This window comes from Eucyclogobius newberryi, unplaced genomic scaffold, assembly GCF_026437365.1.
Source record: "Eucyclogobius newberryi isolate DKJ021-1_F unplaced genomic scaffold, fEucNew1.0.hap1 SCAF_12, whole genome shotgun sequence".
In the NCBI taxonomy this organism is placed as follows: domain Eukaryota; kingdom Metazoa; phylum Chordata; class Actinopteri; order Gobiiformes; family Gobiidae; genus Eucyclogobius; species Eucyclogobius newberryi.
Window position 1 is genome coordinate 4,747,262 of NW_027315746.1, and position 18,368 is coordinate 4,765,629.

The 18,368-nt window shown below is 41.8% G+C and overlaps 1 protein-coding gene across 5 annotated transcripts in view; it reads left to right on the forward strand.

The window, feature by feature from the left end:
- The window catches only part of svilb (supervillin b), an 84,501-nt gene extending 74,690 nt beyond the window's left edge, over positions 1–9,811 (forward strand). For 4 of the 5 annotated variants that reach the window (XM_072440621.1, XM_072440622.1, XM_072440624.1 and 1 more), the window contains 7 exons: positions 444–651; positions 1,062–1,195; positions 2,315–2,470; positions 2,594–2,737; positions 2,986–3,107; positions 3,185–3,340; positions 7,492–9,811. In XM_072440621.1, coding sequence (XP_072296722.1) covers positions 444–651; positions 1,062–1,195; positions 2,315–2,470; positions 2,594–2,737; positions 2,986–3,107; positions 3,185–3,340; positions 7,492–7,578 — 1,007 coding nt within the window. In that variant the 3' untranslated portion in view covers positions 7,579–9,811. Of the gene's footprint in view, positions 1–443; positions 652–1,061; positions 1,196–2,314; positions 2,471–2,593; positions 2,738–2,985; positions 3,108–3,184; positions 3,341–4,341; positions 4,364–7,491 lie in introns of all 5 variants that reach the window. The other variant, XM_072440623.1, reaches the window with a different exon arrangement.
- Positions 9,812–18,368: the final 8,557 nt, after the last annotated feature.

An 18,368-nucleotide genomic window follows, 5' to 3' on the forward strand; every position in this document is an offset into this window, starting at 1 on the left:
AATATAGTATCAGTTATGATCATTTTGAGTGTGAAAATAACTACAAACATGTTTTATTTCTTTTTATTGAGCACAGATACAAGTCTGGATTGCTTCAGGACAATGTTTTGTGCGATTACAAAAGGAAACAAAGAATAATGCTGCGCAATAATATCACAAAAGTATCACAACACAATAATCGCAATTACATATATTGCAGTAACAATTCATCCACCTGAAAAAATATACTTTATTTCAAATAAAAAACATTGTAAATGGCAGATTTTTACATTTGATTTTCTTGATTTAGTCTGAATTTGCCATAATTCACTCTCAGTTTTGTCTCTGTGTTTGTTTTGACAGTTGTACATAAAGCTTGGACATATTTGTATATTCAAATATCACAATAATATCATGTCTTATATTGTGCATGTGTTTAGCTCTGTTTCCTGATGTTCCTCCAGGCGAGTGGCGTCTGTACTGCGTGCGGGGCGAGCTGCCAGCAGAGGGCCACCTGCTGGAGGTGCCCTGTCACTGCAGCAGCCTGCGCTCCAGAGCCTCCATGATCCTCCTGCACATAAACCAGGCCTCCATGTTCCTGTGGCACGGCTGTAAAACACAGCTCCACACCAGGAGCGTGGGCAGCAGGGCGGGGCAGCGCATCAAGGAACAGTACGCACTTATACCTCTAATCATCACTTATTCAAATGACCTAACAAACCTTATTTTCACTAAGATCGAGTTTACTTCAAAATCAAATAAGATATGAAATAAGAATATGTACAGAGCCAAAATTAACCAATACATTTAAACCTGGCTCTTTACATTTGTTGTTATACGTCCCAAATTTGTGCAATTTTTGCCATTACTTTTATACGACTTTGTTTATCGTGCATTTATGTGAGAAGTCGACAGGAGAAGTTTTAAATTGATATCTCTTCATTTCAGATTTGTTTCCTATTCACTTGTTTAAACGCGTTGCCAAAGGAATATATGAATGACCGAATGTACACATAGATGTGCAATATTGTCCTGTAGTTCTGCAGTGACCTCCACATGTCTAAAGTGGGCGTGTCTCACAGGTGCCCCCTGGAGGCGGGGCTCCACAGCAGCAGCAAAGTGACGATTCACGAGTGCGACGAGGGAATGGAACCTCCCGGATTCTGGGACGCTCTGGGCAGGAAAGACCGCAAGGCCTACGACTGCATGCTGCAAGGTATGTCCACTGAGAGGTCAGTCCACTGAGGGGTCAGTCCACTGAGGAGAGGTCAGTCCACTGAGAGGTCAGTCCACTGAGGGGTCAGTCCACTGAGAGGTCTGTCCACTGAGGGGTCAGTCCACTGAGGAGAAGTCAGTCCACTGAGAGGTCAGTCCACTGAGAGGTCTGTCCACTGAGGGGTCAGTCCACTGAGAGGTCAGTCCACTATAAGGTCAGTCCACTGAGAGGTCTGTCCACTGAGAGGTCTGTCCACTGAGAGATCAGTCCACTTAGAGGTCAGTCCACTTAGAGGTCAGTCCACTGAGAGATCAGTCCACTTAGAGGTCTGTCCACTTAGAGGTCTGTCCACTGAGAGGTCATTCCACTGAGAGATCAGTCCACTTAGAGGTCTGTTCACTTAGAGTTCAGTCCACTGAGGAGAGGTCAGTCCACTGAGAGGTCATTCCACTGAGAGGTCAGTCCACTGAGGAGAGGTCAGTCCACTGATAGGTCTGTCCACTTAGAGGTCAGTCCACTGAGGAGAGGTCAGTCCACTGAGGAGAGGTCAGTCCACTGAGAGGTCAGTCCACTGAGAGGTCAGTGCACTGAGGGGTCAGTCCACTGAGAGGTCAGTCCACTGAGGAGAGGTCAGTCCACTGAAGAGAGGTCAGTCCACTGAGAGGTCTGTCCACTTAGGTCAGTCCACTGAGAGGTCAGTCCACTGAGAAGAGGTCAGTCCACTGAGAGGTCAGTCCACTGATGAGAGGTCAGTCCACTGAGAGGTCAGTCCACTGAGAGGTCAGTCCACTGAGAAGAGGTCAGTCCACTGAGGGGTCAGTCCTCTGAGAGGTCAGTCCACTGAGAGGTCTGTCCACTGAGGGGTCAGTCCACTGAGAGGTCAGTCCACTGAACGGTCAGTCCACTGAGCGGTCAGTCCACTGAGCGGTCAGTCCACAGAGAGGTCAGTCCACTGAGCGGTCGGTCCACTGAGAGGTCAGTCCACTGAGGGGTCAGTCCACTGAGAGGTCTGTCCACTGAGGGGTCTGTCCACTGAGGGGTCAGTCCACTGAGAGGTCAGTCCACTGAGCGGTCAGTCCACTGAGCGGTCAGTCTTGACAGTTCCATGTGTTTTTTCAGATCCCGGTAAATTCAACTTCACTCCGCGGCTCTTCCAGCTCAGCAGTTCGTCCGGAGACTTTGTGGCTCTGGAGTTCTTCCACTTGTCCCGAGCTCCAGACCTGGTCAGCTCGCTGCCCTTCCTCCAGGAGGATCTGTACAACGTGGGTCAGCCCGGTCAGTGCTCCTGCAGCTGCACAGCCACATGTCGAGTCTGACCGCTGGAGAACGCGTGCGGTCAGAGTGCGGTCAGAGGCTCTGGTGGGCGTGGTCTCATCCTCCCTCTCTCTCTCTCTTTAGCCCTGTTCCTGGTGGATAACTTCCACGAGGTTTACCTGTGGCAGGGCTGGTGGCCTCCGGACTCAGAGGTCACGGGGTCGGCGCGGATCAGGTGGGACGCAGACAGGAAGTGCGCCATGGAAACGGTGCTCCAGTACTGCAAACGTAAGAGCACAGGATCTGATGTCACAGTGTCGACATCGAGCTCAGTATTCCACACGCGATGGAAGAAATGCAGATGTTCTGATGTTCTGACTCTGTACTTACGGGACCGATCCACATGAAATGAAAACTGACATTAAGTTCAATGTCTACTCTGTCAACAAACTGTCTGCGAACGATGCTAAAGTGCTACATCTGTGGCCCATACTACAATTAGCACCTTTAACCTGTCCCGTTTGAATCCTTTGCAGAGAAGAACGAGAAGAAGCCTCAGAAGTCGTACCTGATCCACGCCGGTCTGGAGCCGCTCACCTTCACAAACATGTTTCCGTGTTGGGAGCATCGCGAGGACGTGGCCGAGATCACGGAGCGGGTGAGGACTCTGACGCCGGGAGGACGTGGGCGGGGTCACGGCGGGTCAGGATGAACTAAACTCACTGTTGTGTCCAGGAGGCGGAGGTCTGTAACCAGATCATTCTGGTGGAGGACGTTCTGGCTCGTCTCTGTCAGAACTCGTTCCCTTTGGCTCAGCTCCAGACTCGGCCTCTGCCCGAAGGAGTGGATCCTCTGAGGCTGGAGGTCTACCTCTCCGACCAGGACTTCCAGGTGAGGACCGGGTCTGAACCAGGACTGAACCAGGAGTGGACCAGGACCGGACCAGGACTGGACCAGGACCGGACCAGGACTGAACCAGGACTGAACCAGGACTGGACCAGGACCGGACCAGGACTGAACCAGGACTGAACCAGGACTAAACCAGGACTAAACCAGGACTAGACCAGGACTAGACCAGTACCTGCACCCGGACTGGACCAGGACTGGGACGGAGACTTAATTTGGAGACTAAACCAAGATTAAAATAGAACTGAACCCGCCCTGAGCCAAAGTTAAACCACGGACCAAACAAGGACTAAAACCAGGGCCAGAGCGGGACTAAATCAGGACTTAATTGGGGACCAGCTCGGGCATAACACCAGGGACTAAATCAGAACTAAATAGAGACCGAGTCAGGGACTAAACCAAGGTTCAGTCTGACCTTCTGTCCAGACCAAAACTACAGTAACTGGAGACGACAAAAAACACATTTGATGTTAAACTTCTTTAAACTTCTTTAAATTTCTTTAAACTGCTTTAAACAGCTTTAAACTTCTTTAAACTTCTTTAAACTTCATAATCAGCTTTAAACTTCTTTAAACAACTTTAAACTTATTTAAATTGCTTTCAACTTCTTTAAACTGCTTTAAACAGCTTTAAACTTCTTTAAACTTCATAATCAGCTTTAAACTGCTTTAAACGGCTTTAAACTTCTTTAAACTTCTTTAAACAGCTTTAAACTGCTTTAAACAGCTCTAAACAGCGTTAAACTTCTTTAAACTGCTTTAAACAGCTTTAAACAGCTTTAATCGGCTTTAAACTTCTTTAAACTTCTTTAAACTTCTTTGAACAGCTTTAAACTTCTTTAAACAGCTTTAAACTTCTCTAAACAGCTTTAAACTTCTTTAAACAGCGTATGGCTCATTTCAGATCATATTTCAGTTCCAATCATGTCATTATTTTCACATTATTCATTATTTGGTCATTAATTCCATGTAACTTTAATTTTTCAGAACAAGTTGTAGATGGACTGAGGTAAGGTCAGGGCTCATCCCGGCATGTCACGTCGCCACGGCAACCACGCCATGTCCACTGTTTAAGACGACTTTAAAGGAGAATATCTTACATTTAACTTCAGTTTAATTTAGTTCAGTTTAGTTTTATTCAGTTTGGTTCGGTTTAGTTTAGTTTTATTCAGTTTTATTCAGTTTTACTCAGTTTAGTTCAGTTTTATTCAGTTTAGTTCAGTTTAGTTCAGTTTAGTTCAGTTTTATTCAGTTTAGTTCAGTTTAGTTCAGTTTTATTCAGTTTAGTTCAGTTTAGTTCAGTTTAGTTCAGTTTTATTCAGTTTGGTTCAGTTTAGTTCAGTTTTAGTTCATTTTAGTTCAGTTTAGTTCAGTTTAGTTCAGTTTTATTCAGTTTGGTTCAGTTTAGTTCAGTTTTAGTTCAGTTTAGTTCAGTTTAGTTCAGTTTTATTCAGTTTGGTTCAGTTTAGTTCAGTTTTACTCAGTTTAGTTCAGTTTTATTCAGTTTTTATTCCGTTTTATTTAGTTTAGTTCAGTTTAGTTCAGTTTTATTCAGTTTTACTCAGTTTAGTTCAGTTTTATTCAGTTTAGTTCAGTTTAGTTCAGTTTTATTCAGTTTGGTTCAGTTTAGTTCAGTTTTATTCAGTTTTACTCAGTTTAGTTCAGTTTGGTTCAGTTTGGTTCAGTTTAGTTCAGTTTTGTTCAGTTTGGTTCAGTTTAGTTCAGTTTTATTCAGTTTGGTTCAGTTTGGTTCAGTTTAGTTCAGTTTTAGTTCAGTTTAGTTCAGTTTTATTCAGTTTGGTTCAGTTTAGTTCAGTTTAGTTCAGTTTAGTTCAGTTTTATTCAGTTTGGTTCAGTTTGGTTCAGTTTAGTTCAGTTTTAGTTCAGTTTAGTTCAGTTTTATTCAGTTTTAGTTCAGTTTAGTTCAGTTTTATTCAGTTTTATTCAGTTTGGTTCAGTTTAGTTCAGTTTAGTTCAGTTTAGTTCAGTTTAGTTCAGTTTTAGTTCAGTTTAGTTCAGTTTTATTCAGTTTTATTCAGTTTGGTTCAGTTTAGTTCAGTTTAGTTCAGTTTAGTTCAGTTTAGTTCAGTTTTATTCAGTTTGGTTCAGTTTGGTTCAGTTTAGTTCAGTTTTAGTTCAGTTTAGTTCAGTTTAGTTCAGTTTTAGTTCAGTTTAGTTCAGTTTTAGTTCAGTTTAGTTCAGTTTTATTCAGTTTTATTCAGTTTTATTCAGTTTGGTTCAGTTTAGTTCAGTTTAGTTCAGTTTTATTCAGTTTAGTTCAGTTTAGTTCAGTTTAGTTCAGTTTTAGTTCAGTTTAGTTCAGTTTAGTTCAGTTTTATTCAGTTTTATTCAGTTTTATTCAGTTTGGTTCAGTTTAGTTCAGTTTAGTTCAGTTTTATTCAGTTTAGTTCAGTTTAGTTCAGTTTAGTTCAGTTTTAGTTCAGTTTAGTTCAGTTTAGTTCAGTTTTATTCAGTTTTATTCAGTTTGGTTCAGTTTAGTTCAGTTTAGTTCAGTTTAGTTCAGTTTAGTTCAGTTTTAGTTCAGTTTAGTTCAGTTTAGTTCAGTTTAGTTCAGTTTTAGTTCAGTTTAGTTCAGTTTTAGTTCAGTTTAGTTCAGTTTTATTCAGTTTTATTCAGTTTTATTCAGTTTGGTTCAGTTTAGTTCAGTTTAGTTCAGTTTTATTCAGTTTAGTTCAGTTTAGTTCAGTTTAGTTCAGTTTTAGTTCAGTTTAGTTCAGTTTTAGTTCAGTTTAGTTCAGTTTTATTCAGTTTTATTCAGTTTGGTTCAGTTTAGTTCAGTTTAGTTCAGTTTAGTTCAGTTTAGTTCAGTTTTATTCAGTTTGGTTCAGTTTAGTTCAGTTTAGTTCAGTTTTAGTTCAGTTTAGTTCAGTTTAGTTCAGTTTTACTCAGTTTAGTTCAGTTTAGTTCAGTTTAGTTCAGTTTTATTCAGTTTAGTTCAGTTTAGTTCAGTTTAGTTCAGTTTAGTTCAATGGAGTTGTAGTTTTAATTGTCAGACAGAAATGCCATAAAACAAGTTCAAACACGATAAGTGATATGAGTCATTTTAACTCGTGTGGATTTGTTGCCGTTGTTGTTTATTTAAACATAATATTTTTTGTAACTTTCGAAACACTTTTCAGACATTTGCACATCATTTTCCCCTTTTATTTATTCTAATGAAATAAGGCACTTCCTGTTCCTGTCCGTGTGGCGTGTGCATGAGTCTAAAGCCACGTTTCCACTGGTTCACTTTGGAGCGGTTCAGCCCTAAAGCTAACGAGAGGCTCCGCCCACAGCCAGATGATTGGACCAGAGAAAACGCAGACTAAATACGGCAAAAAGCAGAAAGAAACACAAAGTAATCATTCCTCACCAAACTCTGACTCGATCTCGTGCTAAAGCGCCGTATTTCCACCGATGCTAACGTATATGTCGAGCCTTAGCAACACAGAGCTAGCAAAGCACGTTAGCAACAGCCGTTTCCTGTTTATTGCTGCACTCGCTTTGTCAAAAGCCAAAATATCGTATTTTCCGGACTTTAAGTCGCATTTTTTTTCATAGTTTTGGCCGGGGTGCGACTTATACTTATATACTTATATTTATACTCATATACTTATACTCCAGTGCGACTTATATATGTTTTTTTCTTCTCTATTATGCATTTTTTGGCTGGTGCGACTTATACTCCGGAAAATACGGTATAATATTTCCAGGTCATAACGCGTCTAACATTAGCATTAGCATTAGCTTGATATAAAGAGAGGTTCGACCGCGGCGTAGAGGCTTTGCAGAGCAGTCAAAGAAATGCTAGCTAGCTTTAGCCACGGAAAATGTACGCTGAGAAGAAGCGGGGCCGGACGAACCGCTCCGGAGCTCGGGACCAGTCGACACGTGGCTTTTAACGCCGCGGCGAGCGAAAGACTCCGCCCGCCTCTAACAAACAGCACCACCTCCTGGACTCGGCGGGAACAACGCGAGCGAGTCCTTTCCCCGTTTGCGTCGCGTTTGCACAGAGTCACTTCAACGCTCGCGACGCGGAAGGCATGATTTAAAAAAAACGAATCACTTCTTTCTCTCTTTTCTCTCTTAACGTTCCTTCCGTTTTTCCTCGGCGCTTTACGACTTCTCTTTCCGCAGAGCGCTTTGGAGATGTCGAGGGAAGAGTACGAAGGTTTGCCCGGCTGGAAACAAGTCAACCTGAAGAAAGCGAAAGGACTGTTCTGAGTTTACGAAGAGTTGGTTCAGCAAAGTCGACACGAACGAGACGCGACGGACTTTTTATTTTATTTTTTTTGAGACCAGAGAGGAAGCTACCGGAGAGACGCTTCCTGCCTCTGCGAACGATGGGATTTGGCCACAGCGCCCCCTAGCGGCTGAACGTGGGAGTGAATGTTGTTTTGAAGCTCTTTTCTATCGAGTGCGGTCCGGCGTTGTGCGTTATCCGGGCTTTCTTAATTACGTTCGGACGCTTTAGTCTTGTTTTTTTTTCTCTTTTCAAGACGTCAAATTGTGTATATTTTAATTGCGGAGGTTTGAATACCAAACCCAGCGTGAAACCGTTTAAATTGTGTTTAAAAATGGCGTTGCTGGCAGGATTATAGCTCTCAAACGTGAGTTTTGCGTTATGTACGGCCTTTGAGCTGGTTTAGTTTTTAAATTGTGACTTTAATCCTCACTTTTAACGCGGTCAAACGCAGGTTTATGGGTGATTTGTCAGCAGTTATCCACAGGAAACAAAAACTGGCACGAAGCTCAGTGTCTTCCGCGAACAAACGGTGGGATTGTTCTGACTTTAAGACGGTTTAATTCTGGGTTTTTTGACATTTTGTGTGTTTTCTTTTGAGTCACTTCCTGGTAAAACGGCGTTACAGTATTTTCTTTGACTTTTCGTGTCTTTGCTGCTATTTTGTATAGACCTTTGATTGTGCGACGGACTGTAACGTGTACCTTTTTTTTTTTTTGGTGGAGAAATCCCATCTTCAGCCCTTTAAATGTTCTTGTACAGGTTCATGACGACCTTTTATCAGTATTTTAAGTGAAATGCAGAGTTTTCTTTCTTTCGTTCTTCTTCTTCTGCTGCTGCTCCGGCGCAATCGTTTCACTTTAGTGCCAGATTTTTCTAAACGATGCCAACAGCTTTGTCCTGAACATCTTTGAAGCACTTTTTGCCACGATTTCTACCTGTAATTTTTCGGTCAAGATCAAATTAAGGTTTTAAAATGTTGTATTTTTTGCAGAGCGAATGAACGAGAGCGTGAGACTTTAACTAAACGTATTATTTGTGTCATTTTTAATGGTCCGATATTGTGCAATGTGAGACTTTTGAACAACTTCACAACACTTTACATTTTACATCATGAAATATTCTATTGTTAATGTCAAAGTATAAGTAATTTATCCTTCATTTCTGACAAATGTTATCGCTTTAATTTATATGTATTTCATTTATCAACCGTGGGTGTTTTTGGTGCTGAAAAAGGCGTTCTTGCAGTGAGCGCCTCTCCACAGATCTGACCTGTAACTTGGCCTGCTTGTCGCCATGGAGATGGACGAGTTTAATGCCAGACTGTGAAACATTAGTTCAAAATCAAAGCCGGCACGTGATCACGAGCCAGAAACTGACTTTTTCCTGCATAATTATCTCCACTTTTAAAAAACAATAACATTATTATATTATTATAGTATTCAAATACACAATCACAGTGCAAGAAATAAAAGTACAAATTACTTTAAAAACAAAACATTTATGTAGAAGAGAACAATGGAGAAACTTCCTCTGTGATGCAGCTGAAGCGGTTTTGAGAGGCAATATTATGGCTGTCATCTCTATGCAGTTTTTCTAATGTTTTAATACAAACAACATCCCTTGTTTTGAAAGATCTAGCCAATATAAACTATGATTTGGTCCAAAATATGCCACGTTTTTAACTCTTTGAAAAGGTGGCAGAGTTTGAACGAATCAAAACACGAGAAAACATTGATTAAAAGCGTGTGAAAAGTCCACTTTGCATAATACAAGACCTAAAACATGGACTTGAGTCTTTTGGAGTGCCATGCCGTGGACTTCTGTGCGTATGACTGTACATAATATCTCTTTATGGGTGTTATTCGTTTTAATTTAACGTGTGGTTCAATGCGACGTTGTAAAAAAATGGCTGTCGTCGTGTTCTTTTGTCGCCCGCTCTTGCTCTCCGGTCACCGCGGCGACGCCGGAGCCGAGCGGCCTGGATGTATAGTGGCTCTCGCTCTCCGGTCACCGCGGCGACGCCGGAGCCGAGCGGCCTGGATGTATAGTGGCTCTCGCTCTCCGGTCACCGCGGCAACGCCGGAGCCGAGCGGCCTGGATGTATAGTGCCTTGGTTTTTGTGTACAGTTTCTACAGACATTTGAGTCGGCGTTTGTAAAGACCTTCTGCCGAGTCTCAAGGAAATAGTGAATAAAACATGCTCAAGTCAAACACGGCTCTGGTGTTTGGAGTGACGCTCTGAGTCATTGTTCTTCTCTGGACGGTGTAACGGGTCATAATGCTGTAGAAGGAAAGTCTTTACGCCCACAGGGCCCAGGACGGTCACATTCTGACTTTATCTGGTGTATTTATACCTGATAGTTTTACACCGATCGAGCAGGTATTTGTCGAGAAAACTTTGAAAAATCTGTAGAAAATGACAGGAAGTGACATCACACCAGGGACAGGAAGTGACATCACACCAGGGACACTCCTTCCAAAGTTTATGCCGAATTTACACAAAAGAAACAACTTTTTTGACTTTGAACATTAATTCAACAAAATAAAGTCGCTCTCATACATTTTCATTCATCAAATAAATAAAAGTGACATTTGATGAGTTTTGGCCCAGTGTTTGCTGGGTAATTTCCTAATGTGCCGTTATCGATTACAAACAGGAAGTGGAATTATGAACGTAAAAAAAAATGCAATTCTGTGATTAAAAAAAAGTATAATTCCAAATATATTTGTCTTAAAGGTTGAATGGACCAAATCTGAGTCTTATTTCCTCGTGGCGTGAACTGTCGATTTGTCCTGCCACGTGTCAATCATAAAACGCACCTACCGCTCACCTGCAGCCGCGTGCGGCTCGTCCCACATTTCTGCGTGTCTAAGCGCATGGATCTATCATAATATAGTTCCCTCAGTGTACGGGACAAAATGAAGACAGAGAAAGACAGTTCGAGCTGATGCAGAAGTGGACAGAAATCTACGGGAGACGAGAGATGCGATGTGATCCGTCGCGCTAATAAACAAACGCGTGTGTGTTGTGTCAGTCACACGGGGGAGTGGCGTGTGCACGGGGGAGTGGCGTGCGCACGGGGGAGTGGCGTGCGCACGGGGGAGTGGCGTGCGCACGGGGGAGTGGCGTGTGCACTTCCGCCTGAGTTCGCAAATCGCCGAAAAATCGTCCATTGCGCCTTTGAGTGCATTTTAGTTGGATGGGTGGTCCGACCTGCAGGGGGCGCTTTAACTCGTGAGAGTCTTGTTTCTCACAGCTAATTTAAACTTTTATTAAAATATAAAATATAAACAACCAATTAAATGTTAAAGTTAAGCCTGATGTGAAGATAATTTCACTTTAATTGTTTAATATTTGAATGTTTAGTGAGTTCTTCGGTGAGTTCACTTCCAGATCTTAGAGTATTTACTCATTTTCGAGGTGATTTTGGAAGTATTGACGAGTGTTTCTCCGGTGGATCCCAGACGCTTCCTCATCTCGTCATCAGAGTCTGGATCCAAGGTGAGTTCAACGTTCACACAGTCATCACAGTTTAAGTGGAGTACTGCATGTACTTCTGTACTTTTAGCATTATCTTCAAAACAAAGCGTTAGAACGTGTTCAAATGTGTCGTAAATGAACCACAAAAGAACAAAACTATCACAAGAAGCAGTGGAAAGGAAAGTAACACAGCTGAAGTACTTTTAGGTATCTGCACTTTACTTCTACTTTATTTATATGTAGATATTTCATTAAGTACATTTTAGACTGAGTACTTTAGACTTTTACTTCACTACATTTACCTACATTTCTCTGCACAAAAACTGTGTGAAACACGTTGATGTTTTGCTCTAAAAGTTACATTTAAACATGTACTGCAATACTTTTACTTGAGTAATATTTGCTCCTGTTCAGGACCAAACTGCAGTACTTCTTCCACCAGTGAAAGTTACTTTATGAACTGGTCAAACTGGAAAAACAGGCCGAATCTTCAGTGAAAATCATGTTCACTACGTTTTTGAGAACTTTGTATTCTGTGTACTCTGTGTATTCTGTGTATTCTGTGTACTCTGTGTACTCTGTGTATTCTGTGTACTCTGTGTACTCTGTGTATTCTGTGTACTCTGTGTATTCTGTGTATTCTGTGTACTCTGTGTATTCTGTGTACTCTGTGTACTCCGTGTATTCTGTGTACTCTGTGTATTCTGTGTACTCTGTGTACTCTCTGTATTCTGTGTACTCTGTGTACTCTGTGTATTCTGTGTACTCTGTGTACTCTGTGTACTCTGTGTATTCTGTGTATTCTGTGTACTCTGTGTACTCTGTGTACTCTGTGTACTCTGTGTATTCTGTGTACTCTGTGTACTCTGTGTATTCTGTGTACTCTGTGTACTCTGTGTATTCTGTGTACTCTGTGTATTCTGTGTACTCTGTGTACTCTGTGTATTCTGTGTACTCTGTGTACTCTGTGTACTCTGTGTATTCTGTGTACTCTGTGTATTCTGTGTATTCTGTGTACTCTGTGTATTCTGTGTACTCTGTGTACTCTGTGTATTCTGTGTACTCTGTGTACTCTGTGTATTCTGTGTACTCTGTGTATTCTGTGTACTCTGTGTACTCTGTGTACTCTGTGTATTCTGTGTACTCTGTGTACTCTGTGTATTCTGTGTATTCTGTGTACTCTGTGTATTCTGTGTACTCTGTGTATTCTGTGTACTCTGTGTACTCTGTGTACTCTGTGTATTCTGTGTACTCTGTGTACTCTGTGTATTCTGTGTACTCTGTGTACTCTGTGTATTCTGTGTACTCTGTGTACTCTGTGTATTCTGTGTACTCTGTGTACTCTGTGTATTCTGTGTACTCTGTGTATTCTGTGTATTCTGTTTACTCTGTGTATTCTGTGTACTCTGTGTACTCTGTGTACTCTGTGTATTCTAATCCGTCATGTATTCATATCTTTACTCGGAGATGAGAGAAAACGGACGACAAACTATATTAGTTTCTGTCACAAAGTTACACGTCAACAGCCTCTTGTGTCTGAAAAGGAAGTGAAATAAATATGTATACATATTTAGCCCCACCCCTTTTCTACAATCCAATAGGAAAATTAAACCTGAAATAAAACAGAACAGAGAGTTTAATATAAAAAGAACACAAGTAGAACTAAACAGAAAATCACAATTTGTTTTTGTAACGCATAAAATCAAACGGCCTCAAGGGGGCGACAGTGTTCAGCAGATGAAACCGACTCATGTGAACGATAGAAGTTTCTCCAGCTCCAGCGCGTCTTCTTCTTCTTTGGTGTTTTATGGCTGTTGTTATCCAAGTGTTACATTGGCGCCACCTACTGTAGTTGTAATGTAACACTTACATCTTACACTTTAGACTTTATTCTTTAGAATAAACGCACACTTTCCCATTCTTCATCTGTCAAAACGAGCTTGTCTTCTCATTCCCATTTCTTTAGAACATATTTAGTCCTGCAGCAGCTGAAGAAGCCAATCTGACACATGATGGTGCACTTCTACACGGCCATCATCGCCTCCTCCATCGCCTCCTCCATCACCTCCTCCATCACCACCTCCATCACCTCCTCCATCACCACCTCCATCACCTCCTCCATCACCTCCTCCATCACCACCTCCATCACCTCCTCCATCACCACCTCCATCGCCTCCTCCATCGCCTCCTCCATCGCCTCCTCCATCACCTCCTCCATCACCACCTCCATCACCTCCTCCATCACCTCCTCCATCACCACCTCCATCACCTCCTCCATCACCTCCTCCATCACCTCCTCCATCGCCTCCTCCATCGCCTCCTCCATCACCTCCTCCATCACCACCTCCATCACCTCCTCCATCACCACCTCCATCACCTCCTCCATCACCTCCTCCATCACCACCTCCATCACCTCCTCCATCGCCTCCTCCATCACCTCCTCCATCACCACCTCCATCGCCTCCTCCATCACCTCCTCCATCACCACCTCCATCACCTCCTCCATCACCTCCTCCATCACCACCTCCATCACCTCCTCCATCGCCTCCTCCATCACCTCCTCCATCACCACCTCCATCGCCTCCTCCATCACCTCCTCCATCACCTCCTCCATCACCTCCTCCATCACCACCTCCATCACCTCCTCCATCACCTCCTCCATCACCTCCTCCATCACCACCTCCATCACCTCCTCCATCACCTCCTCCATCACCTCCTCCATCACCACCTCCATCACCTCCTCCATCACCACCTCCATCACCTCCTCCATCGCCTCCTCCATCACCTCCTCCATCACCACCTCCATCGCCTCCTCCATCACCTCCTCCATCACCACCTCCATCACCTCCTCCATCACCTCCTCCATCACCACCTCCATCACCTCCTCCATCGCCTCCTCCATCACCTCCTCCATCACCACCTCCATCGCCTCCTCCATCACCTCCTCCATCACCACCTCCATCACCTCCTCCATCACCTCCTCCATCACCACCTCCATCACCTCCTCCATCACCTCCTCCATCACCTCCTCCATCACCACCTCCATCACCTCCTCCATCACCTCCTCCATCACCTCCTCCATCACCTCCTCCATCATCCAGTCCATCCTCACCTCCTCCATCGCCTCCTCCATCGCGTCCTCCATCACCTCCTCCATCACCTCCTCCATCACCTCCTCCATCATCCAGTCCATCCTCACCTCCTCCATCACCTCCTCCATCGCCTCCTCCATCACCTCCTCCATCGCCTCCTCCATCACCTCCTCCATCGCCTCCTCCATCACCTCCTCCATCACCTCCTCCATCACCTCCATCACCACCTCCATCACCTCCTCCATCACCTCCTCCATCACCTCCTCCATCACCTCCTCCATCACCTCCTCCATCATCCAGTCCATCCTCACCTCCTCCATCACCTCCTCCATCACCTCCTCCATCACCTCCTCCATCACCTCCTCCATCATCCAGTCCATCCTCACCTCCTCCATCGCCTCCTCCATCACCTCCTCCATCACCTCCTCCATCACCTCCTCCATCACCTCCTCCATCATCCAGTCCATCCTCACCTCCTCCATCACCTCCTCCATCACCTCCTCCATCACCTCCTCCATCACCTCCTCCATCATCCAGTCCATCCTCACCTCCTCCATCACCTCCTCCATCGCCTCCTCCATCACCTCCTCCATCGCCTCCTCCATCACCTCCTCCATCACCGAGTGGTACGCTGGAGCCACAGCCAGGGACAAACAGAGACTACAGCACATTGTGAGCTCTGCTGAGAAGGTGATCAGCTGCAGACTTCCATCTCTGCAGGACCTGTACGTCTGCAGGACTCTGGGACGTGCTGGTCGGATCACAGCCGACCCTTCTCACCCTGGACATGGACTATTTGAGCCACTCCCCTCAGGCAGGAGGCCACTCCCCTCAGGCAGGAGGCCACTCCCCTCAGGCAGGAGGCCACTCCCCTCAGGCAGGAGGCTACAGTCCATCCTGACCAGAACCTAAAGCTAAAGCTAAAGCTAAACTGTAGTGAAGCTAACTTGGCTAAAGCTAAACTGTAGTGAAGCTAACTTGGCTAAAGCTAAACTGTAGTAAAGCTAACTTGGCTAAAGCTAAACTGGAGTGAAGCTAACTTGGCTAAAGCTAAACTGGAGTGAAGCTAACTTAGCTAAAGCTAAACTGTGGATGGAAAAGGCCTGTCAAATTTGAATCACTTTTTACGTTTTTATGTTTCTGATGTTGTAGCGTCACTCAAAATCCAGCCATAAAACTAATTTACGAAATAACAATTACACCTTCCTCCAAACTGAACACGTTAGCTGGATTTAAAACCAGAGCATTGCACATTTTTAACTTTTTTATTTTTTTTAATCAATAATAAAGAATATAAATTATTCGTTTTAGTTGATTTTATTGTGTTTTATTGTTGGCGTTCCACACGGCCCTGGATATATTTCACCAACAGATGGCAGCATTGTGTAATAGTCCATGTTTTGTCATGAGAAGCTTGGATCCATTAGAAACACTGTAAACACTGTAAACACTATAAACGCTATAAACACTGTAAACACTATAAACGCTGTAAACACTGTAAAAACTGTAAACACTATAAACGCTGTAAACACTATAAATGTTGTAAACACTGTAAACGCTGTAAACACTGTAAACACTGTAAACACTATAAACGCTATAAACACTGTAAACACTATAAACGCTGTAAACACTGTAAACACTATAAACGCTATAAACACTGTAAACACTATAAACGCTGTAAACACTGTAAACGCTGTAAACACTGTAAACACTGTAAACGCTGTAATCACTGTAAACACTATAAACGCTGTAAACACTATAAATGTTGTAAACACTGTAAACGCTGTAAACACTGTAAACACTGTAAACACTGTAAACACTGTAAACGCTATAAACGCTGTAAACACTATAAACACTAAAAACACTATACAGTGTTTACTGTGTTTATAGTGTTTAAACGCTGTAAACACTATAAACGCTGTAAATACTATAAACGCTGTAAACACTGTAAACGCTGTAAACACTGTAAACACTATAAACGCTGTAAACACTATAAACGCTGTAAACTCTGTAAACACTGTAAACACTATAAACGCTGTAAACACTATAAACACTGTAAACACTGTAAACACTATAAACACGGTAAACACTATAAACGCTGTAAACACTATAAACGCTGTAAACACTGTAAACACTATAAACACTATAAACGCTGTAAACAATATAAACACTGTAAACTCTGTAAATACTGTAAACACGGCAAACACTATAAACACTATAAACGCTGTAAACACTATAAACACTGTAAACACTATGAACACTATAAACGCTGTAAACACTATAAACGCTGTAAACACTATAAACACTATAAACGCTGTAAACACTATAAACACTATAAACACTGTAAACACTATAAACACGGTAAACACTATAAACACTATAAACGCTGTAAACACTATAAACACTGTAAACACTATGAACACTATAAACGCTGTAAAAACTATAAACACTGTAAACACTATAAACACTATAAACACTATAAACGTTATAAACACTGTAAACTCTGTAAACACTGTAAACACTATAAACGCTGTAAACACTATACACGCTGTAAACACTGTAAACGCTGTAAACACTATAAACGCTGTAAACGCTGTAAACACTATAAACACTGTAAACACTATAAACGCTGTAAACACTATAAACGCTATTAACACTGTAAACACTGTAAACGCTGTAATCACTGTAAACACTATAAACACTGTAAATACTGTCAACACTGTAAACACTGTAACCACTATAAACACGGTAAACACGGTAAACACTATAAACACTATAAACGTTAATAACACTGTAAAAACTGTAAACGCTATACACGCTGTAAACACTATAAACACTATAAACGCTGTAAACACTATTAACACTGTAAACACTGTAAACACTGTAAACACTATAAACACTATAAACACTGTAAACGCTGTAAACACTATAAATGCTGTAAACACTATAAACACTGTAAAAACAGTAAACACTATAAACACTATAAACACTGTAAACACTTTTAACGTTATAAACGCTGTAAACACTATAAACACTGTAAACACTATAAACACTGTAAACACTATAAACGCTGTAAACACTACAAATGCTGTAAACACTATAAACACTGTAAAAACAGTAAACACTATAAACACTATAAACACTATAAACACTGTAAACACTTTTAACGTTATAAACGCTGTAAACACTATAAACACTGTAAACACTGTAAACACTATAAACGCTGTAAACACTGTAAACACTGTAAACATTGTAAACACTATAAACACTGTAAACACCATAAACACTGTAAACACTGTAAACGCTGTAAACACTATAAACACTGTAAACACTATAAACACTGTAAACACTGTAAACGCTGTAAACACTGTAAACATTGTAAACACTATACACGCTGTAAATACTTTAAACACTGTAAACACTATAAACACTGTAAACACTATACACGCTGTAAACACTGTAAACACTATAAACACTGTAAACATTGTAAACACTATAAACACTGTAAACACTGTAAACACTATACACGCTGTAAACTCTGCAAACACTGTAAACACTATAAACACTGTAAACACTATAAACACTGTAAACACGTTAAACACTATAAACACTGTAAACACTATAAACACTATAAACACTGTAAACACTATACACACTGTAAACACTGTAAACACTATAAACACTTTAAACACTATAAACACTATAAACGCTGTAAACACTATAAACACTATAAACACTGTAAACACTATAAACACTATAAACACTATAAACGCTGTAAACACTATAAACACTGTAAACACTATGAACACTATAAACGCTGTAAACACTGTAAACACTGTAAACACTATACACGCTGTAAACACTGTAAACTCTGTAAACACTATAAACACTGTAAAACTGTAAACACTATAAACACTGTAAACACTATAAACACTGTAAACACTATGAACACTATAAACGCTGTAAACACTATAAACACTGTAAACACTATACACGCTGTAAACACTGTAAACTCTGTAAACACTATAAACACTGTAAACACTATAACGCTGTAAACACTGTAAACACTATAACGCTGTAAACACTATAAACACTATAAACACTGTAAACACTAAACACACTGTAAACACTGTAAACACTATAAACACTTTAAACACTATAAACACTATAAACGCTGTAAACATTGTAAACACTA